This window comes from Podarcis muralis, chromosome 3 (assembly GCF_964188315.1).
Source record: "Podarcis muralis chromosome 3, rPodMur119.hap1.1, whole genome shotgun sequence".
Lineage (NCBI taxonomy): Eukaryota > Metazoa > Chordata > Lepidosauria > Squamata > Lacertidae > Podarcis > Podarcis muralis.
In genome coordinates this window covers 3,778,860-3,787,454 of record NC_135657.1, presented here as the reverse complement: position 1 = coordinate 3,787,454, position 8,595 = coordinate 3,778,860, and the positions used below count along the sequence as shown (strand labels likewise).

The 8,595-nt window shown below is 48.5% G+C and overlaps 1 protein-coding gene across 2 annotated transcripts in view; it reads left to right on the top strand.

Annotated features, from left to right (window-relative positions):
• Positions 1-1,107: 1,107 nt before the first annotated feature.
• LOC114594935 (uncharacterized) overlaps positions 1,108-8,595 on the top strand; it is a 40,860-nt gene continuing 33,372 nt past the window's right edge. For both annotated transcript variants that reach the window (XM_077925383.1, XM_028725229.2), the window contains exon 1: positions 1,108-1,711. In XM_077925383.1, the coding sequence (XP_077781509.1) occupies positions 1,524-1,711 (188 nt within the window). In that variant the 5' untranslated portion in view covers positions 1,108-1,523. The remainder of the gene's footprint in view (positions 1,712-8,595) is intronic.

Sequence of the window (8,595 nt, the reverse complement as noted above, 5' to 3'; positions counted from 1 at the left end):
TCTTGAACTGTGGTGCCCAGAACTGGACACAGTACTCCAGGTGAGGTCTGACCAGAGCAGAATACAGTGGCACTATTACTTCCCTTGATCTAGATGCTATACTCCTATTGATGCAGCCCAGAATTGCATTGGCTTTTTTAGCTGCCGCGTGACACTGTTGGCTCATGTCAAGTTTGTGGTCAACCAAGACTCCGCTCCTCCACATGCAGCTGCTGGGTGACCTTGGGCCAGTCACACTTCTTTGAAGTCTCTCAGCCCCACTCACCTCACAGAGAGTTTGTTGTGGGGGAGGAAGGGAAAGGAGAATGTTAGCTGCTTTGAGACTCCTTCGGGTAGTGATAAAGCAGGATATGAAATCCAAACTCCTCCTCCTCCTCCTCCTCTTCTTCTTCTTCTTCTTCTTCTTCTTCTTCATTCCATACCTTTCAGAGCATCAACCTGTTGTTTTCATAGCTGCAGAAAGCCCATTTTTTAAAAAAGAAGTGGATATCTTGCCACAGGGTGACAGAGTGTTGTGCTTTAATCATGCAAACCTAAATTTCCAGTATGCAATTATTATTATTTATTGCATTTGCATTTCCAAGGAGCTCAAGGCTGCCTGCACAGTTCTCCATTTTATTCTGACAACAAGCCTGTGAGGCAGGTTAGGCCGACAGGCAGTAATTGGCCATGGGACACCCGGGGAGCTTCGCAGCCGAGTGGAGACTCGAACCCTGATCTCCTAGGTCCTAGTCAGACACACACGGCTCTCTTGTGTCCCATTTGAGTTGCACCTGCAATATGCTGGCCGTCTGCTGGTGACCTTCAGATTCATAAATGGGAAACTGAAATAAGCTGCAGCCCTAAGCATTCTTAAAAGTTTTTCAGCAAAATCAAAGAAGTCGAATGCAAGGGACAAAGTTTCCCCTCCTCCAAAGTGAGCTTTGTCCCTTCCATGTCTGCCTGCGGTCGGCTGCTAAAGGCCTGTAAAACAGGCAAAACCCCAAGAGGGCCTGGGGACATGCAAGACGCAATAAATAGTAGGGTAAATAAACACGGTGCATTTTCATAACGCAGCTGGTGTTTACTGGGAAACTGCCTTGATTCCAGTTAGAGATGAATCTAAAAGCAGATCAAAATCCGCACCAGCTTTCTAAACATCCCAGCAGGCTTGTCGAAACACAAATGCTTTGAGGCAAAATTGCTTTGCGAAATGTGTGCAGCTGGGAGAAATTTGCACTAGAATGCTGACAAAGTTTCACGAGGAACTTGGAAATAAATAAATCATGAACTGGTGTGAAAACTGAACTCAGGAAATGGAAAACAAGAAATGGAGAGAAGCCAAAATTTGTCAGATCTGCCCATCCACCTTCAGTCCCAGGAAAGGGATTCCCTTCAGCAGCTCTTAGTCCTTTCTGACTTTCACTGCTTCCCTTTTGCAGAAGGTGATTTTCGTTTCCTGGTAAGGCAGGACAAATTCCACCTGTGGCTCTTTTCACCTTTCTGCAGACAAGGCAGGTGGATCTTGGAGCGGCTCTGGGTAGATGCAACCAGGAAGTCGCAGCCGCCTTGCCTGGACAAGCAGCCAGCCAGCCAGCCGCCCACACTCCTGCTCAGAGTTTGCGCCAAGGAGCTCCGGAGCCCTTCCTTGCCCTGCTGAGAATGGGCCCTTTCCTGCGCTAGGGGGGCGAGCGGCACACGTTAGCCTGGAGGACTCGGCTGCTTTCTCAAGGTGAGTGTTGCTGTCTGTCGTTTTTCACCTGCACAGAGGGAACAGAAAATTGGTTTTGGCTGGAATGAATGAGACAGAGCTGGCAAGCCCAGAGATTTGGCCTCTCCCTATAGATCTGGCTGGGTGGCGATGAAGAGACACTCTGTGCATGCCCAGGGCTGGTTCGTTTTCTTCCTCTTCTCCTCCTCCTCAGGGTGCTCTTTGCTGTCCTGTTTTTACTTGGCGTGTTGTTCTGATAAGACAGGAACATCCCTGATCTTCCTCCTTAGCTGATAAAATCATGTCTGTGTCTTCCGGCACATTCACACTATTGTCGCTGCCTTGAACTGAGTCAGAGCGCTGCTCCATCGAGCTCAGTATTCTGAGACTGGCAACAGCGGCTCTTCAGGTTTCAGGGTCACTGCCAGCCTTACCTGGATAACCCAGGGATCAGACTGGGACGTTCTCCATGCAAGGATGCTTTTTGTTGTTTAGTCGTTTAGTCGTGTCCGACTCTTCGTGACCCCCTGGACCAGAGCACGCCAGGCACTCCTGTCTTCCACTGCCTCCCGCAGTTGGGTCAAACTCATGCTGGTAGCTTTGAGAACACTGTCCCACAATCTCATCCTCTGTCGTCCCCTTCTCCTTGTGCCCTCCATCTTTCCCAACATCAGGGTCTTTTCCAGGGAGTCTTCTCTTCTCCTGAGGTGGCCAAAGTATTGGAGCCTCAGCTTCAGGATCTGTCCTTCCTGTGAGCACTCAGGGCTGATTTCCTTCAGAATGGATCGGTTTGATCTTCTTGCAGTCCATGGGACTCTCAAGAGTCTCCTCCAGCACCAGAATTCAAAAGCATCCATTCTTTGGCGATCAGCCTTCTTTATGGTCCACCTCCCACAAAAATGCCAGGGCTCCTCTTGCAATAAGAACTCTCCCGTGGGAACAGATCAAAAGCCCATTGAATCCGGAATCCTCTTTCCTACATCAGCCAACGAGATGCCTCCACAATCTCGAGGTGCGGCTGTGAATTCGAAAGTTTCACCTTTGCTTCTGATTCACCCAGGACCCAGCCTTTGACAAACATGGTGTTTCAGACAGCAGTGCCCATCAACCCCAGGCAGCAGATGGGTCTAAGCTCATAGCCAGTGGCTCATCTTGTGGCAGGCAGTTCCACATGGTGTTCCCCCCCCTGCCAATTTTTAAAATTGATTTTACAAATTATAACCAAATTGTTGCCAAATTAATGCAGTTTTATTTGAGTGGCTTCCCACTCGCTGTTGTCTATGTGTCCTTCGCTTCCGATGTTACCGCGTCGAATATTTTAACTTACCTCCAATTCCACATGTTCCCCACGTGTGACGTTTCTCACACTTAAATAGCATTCTGTCATAGAAAGTGTTCAGTCATCCCACTCCGATAGGTTGTCACTTTGCCATCTCAACCAGGGACATACGCCGAATATATGAATCTCAAGTCCCACTTGCGGCTAGCACCCTCGTCGTATTGTTTTACATCATAGATATCAACTTGGACAGAACTGCTTGGTGCAACGTTAAGGCAGATCTGGTTCAGATTTGGTGCTCACCTGGAGCAGAGACACAGGTGGATAACATAGGGAGATGGAAGGAAGGCAGTCCTTGCTGGCTGCATAGCAATTTCTCTCCTGGCGCTGAGATTAGAGAAGCAAATTGCACCTCGTCTAATTTCCATCTTTTATTAATCCCTCTGAACCTGGTGGGCAGTGGGGGGGAAAGGAGCACACTGAGAGCAGCCAATAACACGTTAGTGAGATAATTTAATGTAATTTCCTGCCTCTCAGGCAAGGCTTGGCATTCCAACTGAGGCCTTGGAGCTGGGAAGAAGTCTTTGCCCTCAATCGTCCCCAAATAAGAGGGGCAAAGGACACAGGTGGGCCCAGGGATGTCTTAAGCATATGTGGCACCGGGGTGCAAAGAACTGCCTGGCTCCCCTGGACTCAACTCTTGGGCCCCGGACTCTTGGCCTGGTGCCCCTGAGAGCCTAGTGCCTTATCCTAGTGCCTATGGATAAGACGGCCCTGGGTGGGCCTCTTTTCGGCTAGCAATCGCTAAGGCCACCTCATTCTTTGATCTGCCCCATGCGTTCTGTCCACACACGAGCCAGTGTGGCCTAGTGGTTAGAGTGTTGAACAAGGACCTGGGAGATCAGGGTTCGAATATTCTCTCTGCCACGAAGCTAACTGGGTGATCTTGGGCCAGTTGCTTACTCTCAGCCTAACCTACCTCACAGGACTGTTGTGAAAGGTGAAGTATAAACTCAATAAATAAGTAAATAGAATAATGTTGTTGTCCAATCCATAGCACAACTGCACTTGGAATACTGTGTACAGTTGTGGCTGCTGCACCTAAAATATATTATTATTATTATTATTATTATTATTATTATTATTATTATTATTAATATTGTAGAGCAGGGAAAGGTTCAGGAGAGGGAACTGAAATGGCCAAAGGGATGGAGCAAGTCCTCTAGTGGGGAAAGCGGCAGCATGGGAGGGGGGCTTTTTATTTCAGAAAAAAATGGTACATAAAAGGAGGGACAAGATTAGTTTATAAAATTAGGCCCAGAGAATGTGCATAGAAAAGTTTTCCTCCTCTCCGTCCTAAAGCTGGAATGTTGGAAGGTACAAGACAAAAAAAAGGACTTCTTCATGGAGTGCAGAGTTAAACTGTGGAACTCCCTGCCACAGTGATGCCCACCAACCTAGATTGCTTTAGAAGAGGATTAGACAAATTCACGGAGGAGGAGAGGGCTCTCTGTGGTTACTGGTCACAATGGCTATTTTCTCCCTCCACTGTTGGAAGCTGAAAGGTGCTTGCTAGCAATTACAGGTGGGGAGAGCTCTGCTGTTGCACCCAAGTCCTGCCTGCGCACTTCCCATGGACACCTAGCTAGCTGCCGTGAGAACAGGATGCTGGGCTAGAGAATTGGTCTCTTGTTATAATAATATCATAATTTATTATTTATACCCCACCCATCTGGCTGGGTTCCCCCAGCCACTCTGGGAGGCTGCCGATCAGAAGGTCGGCGGTTTGAATCCCCTTGACAGGGTGAGCTCCCATTGCTCGGTCCCTGCTCCTGCCAACTTAGCAGTTCAAAAGCACCTCAAAGTGCAAGTAGATAAATAGGTACCGCTCCGACGGGAAGGTAAATGGCCAGAAGCGCCTTAGTCATGCTGGCCACATGACCCGGAAGCTGTACGCCGGCTCCCTCGGCCAATAAAGCAAGATGAGCGCCGCAACCCTAGAGTCGGCCACGACTGGACCTAATTGTCAGGGGTCCCTTTACCTTTAGTCTATTAAACATTAAAAGCTTCCCTAAACAGGGCTGCCTTCAGATGTCTTCTAACTGTCTGGTAGTTGTTGTTCTCTTTGACATCTGGTGGGAGGGCGTTCCACAGGGTGGGTGCCACTACTGAGAAGGCCCTCTTCCTGGTTCCCTGTAACGTGGCTTCTTGCAGTGAGGGAACCGCCAGAAGGCCCTCGGCACTGGACCGATGGGGGTGGAGACGCTCCTTCAGGTCTGCTGGGCCTAGGCCGTTTAGAGCTTTAAAGGTCAGCACCAACACTTTGAATTGTGCTTGGAAACATACAGGGAGCCAATGTAGGTCTTTCAAGACTGGTGTTATGTGGTCTTGGCAGCCACTCCCAGTCCCCAGTCTAGCTGCCTTATTCTGGATTGTTATATCTTTATAGGGCAAAGCACAGATAGGAGAGATTTAACAAGAGTTGGAAGGGATTCTGAGAGACATCCACTTGATCTAGTAGGAGATGTTTCTCCTTGCAGGGTGAAGTTTGACATTCTGTAGGGAAGTAGAGGGCCGCTTAATTTGTGACCCTTTGACTAATGGGCTTTTCCAACTCCTGGCCGCAGGGAGCTGTGGCCAATCCCGGATGCTGTCCCTGTGTGAGATGCGCAGCCATAATGCATTGACTGTGTGCACACATAGAGCCTTTTGCACCACTAGAAAAACACATAACATGTGACGTGGACCCAGGGAACAGAGCAAATTGCAGGGCAATCCTATTCATCGTATGTGAATCCCTCTGAATTCTTTGCAGCTTACTCACAAGGTGGCAGGTGCAGGAGGGCAGCCTGAGTCAGCTTAGGAAACAACAACAACAACAACAAATTATTTATACCCTCCCATCTGGCTGGGTTCCCCCAGCCACTTTGGGTGGCTTCCAACAAAACACTAAAATACAATAATCTATTAAACATTAAAAGCTTCCCCGAACAGGGCTGTCTTCAGATGTCTTCTAAAAGTCTGGTAGTTGTTTTTCCTCTTTGACATCTGTTGGGAGGGCGTTCCACAGGGCAGGTGCCACCACCGAGAAGGCCCTCTGCCTGGTTCCCTGTAACTTGGCTTCTCGCAGCGAGGGAACTGCCTGAAGGCCCTCGGAGGTGGACCTCCGTGTCCAGGCAGAACGGTGGGTTCTTTTTGATGCGGGCAGTGGCATGAAATACTTGCTAACTGAGAAACCGTGAAGTCAGTGTTCGGGTACAGCACTGGAGATAAAAGCAGAAGGCAGAGTAAGGATCCACTCTGATGTTATTCCTTCCCCCATTTTGCTTTGGGTGTAAATCCATAAATCTGCTGGCCGGCTGCCGAGTGGTCATTCTGCACTTGGTTGCCTGGGCTGAATTTCCTTGCACTGTCTTGGGCTCTTGGTTCATTTAGCTCTGTTGCCTACACTGGCTGGCAGAATCACAGAACTATAGAGTTGCGAGGGACCCTCAAGGGGCATCTAGTCCAACCCTCTGCGACGCAGGGATGACAGCCAAAGGATTCCTGACATCTAGAAGATACATTCAGAAATACAATAATAGTTTTGACTCTGCGCTAGCATTTGAGTGATAAAGAGGAGTTGGGATTTGATATCCCGCTTTATCACTACCCGAAAGAGTCTCAAAGCGGCTCACATTCTCCTTTCCCTTCCTCCCCCACAACAAACACTTTGTGAGGTGAGTGAGGCTGAGAGACTTCAGAGAAGTGGGACTGGCCCAAGGTCACCCAGCAGCTGCATGTGGAGGAGCGGGGAAGCGAACCCGGTTCCCCAGATTACGAGTCCACCACTCTTAACCACTACACCACACTGGCTCTCTAAAGGAAGTAAAAGGAGGTGGATAACAATTAAGGATTTATGAAGTTTTCAGAATGTATTGGAAAATTTATATAGAAAGGTTTATTGCTTTGTGTACTTTCGATTGTAAGATAAAACATATGCGAAAGGACTTGACACAAAGTCAAAATTGAAAAGATTTTGTAAGGTAACAGGGGGAAAATGTTTACTTTCATTATTATCAATTTGTGTGTGTGTGTGTGTGTCTGTACATATGTGTGTTTTTGTATGGACTGTTTGGGAGGAAATAAGACGGGAAATAACAAATAAACTAAATATTGATGTATGTAATTTTTATTTCTCGGTTGCCTTTGGTGCTAGTGTGGTTGTGGTGTTTTTTGTAACATGGAATCGTTCAATAAAAAATATTATTATTTTAAAAAAGGGATCCCTGGCAGCTGGCCGTCCAACCTCTGCCTAAAAAACCTCGCAAGAAGGAGAGCCCTCTGCTAATCCATCAGATTCCTCTCTTTCGCCTCCTCACCCTTTTCTTCCTTTCTGACACCAGCATTTGTTCGCCAGCCAGCCAGAACTGGGAGGGACAATCAACAAGCCAAGGCTGCTCAGCTGCAGATCCCTTGGGCTCACCCAAACCGGATAGTCCTGTTTGTCGTTTGCGGGAGACGCCTCTTGGGTGACTTCAAATACAGCCTCTTCTTCCTGGTGGGTCCCTGGGCTGGACTCCTCTCAGTCCCAGGAGGAATAAAGGACACCTCTCTCTTTTTGAAAAAGCAATCACAATCTCCCAAGGACGCCTGCCGGCCCGTAAGGCTTTGCATCGGTGCCTCCTCCTCCTCGCCTCTGTTATTCATCCAGCGCTCCTTTTCCTAATCTCCCGTCCTCTTTGAAGAACGCATGAGCAGGCAGCCAGGGCGTTCATTCATCTTTTTCTTCCAGGGACATGTGTCAGGGTCATAGGACGGACGGGCAGAGAGGGAGAGAGAAAGCGAGAGTGGGGTGTCCAGTTTAAAGGTCCTACTTGGACATTGGCTCTCCAGCCCTCATAGAGTCCTAGAATTGCAATTCTAATAATAAATAAACAAATAAATATTTGTACCCCGCCCATCTGGTAGGCTTCCCCCAGCCATGCTGGGCAGCTTCCAACAAAGATTAAAAATACATCAAAATTCCACACATTAAAAACTTCCCTGAACAGGGTTGCCTTCAGATGTCTTCTGAATGTCAGGTAGTTGTTTATCTCTTTCACATCTGGTGGGAGGGCGTTCCACAGGGCGGGCGCCACTACCGAGAAGACCCTCTGCCTGGTTCCCTGTAACTTCACTTCTTGCAGTGAGGGAACCACCAGAAGGCCCTCGCCGCTGGACCTCAGTGTCCGGGCTGGACAATGGAGGTGGAGACGCTCCTTCAGGTCTACTGGACTGAGGCCATTTAGGGCTTTAAAGGTCAGCACCAATACTTTGAATTGTGCTCGGAAACATACTGGGAGCCAATGTAGGTCTTTCAAGACCGGTGTTATGTGGTTTTGGCGGCTGCCCCCAGTCACCAGTCTAGCTGCCGCATTCTGGATTAGTTGTAGTTTCCGGGTCACCTTCAACATGTCCAGTTTAAAGGTCCTACTTGGACACTGGCTCTCCAGCCTTCATAAGAATCCTAGAACTGCAATTCCAAGGCTGCTGTGGCCGACGTCTTTGAACCATCCGCTTCCTGCGTCAACAAGGATGCTGTTAAATTCCTCTTGAAAGTCAATAATCTGGGAGACAGAAACACCACACCCACCCTGCTGTATCC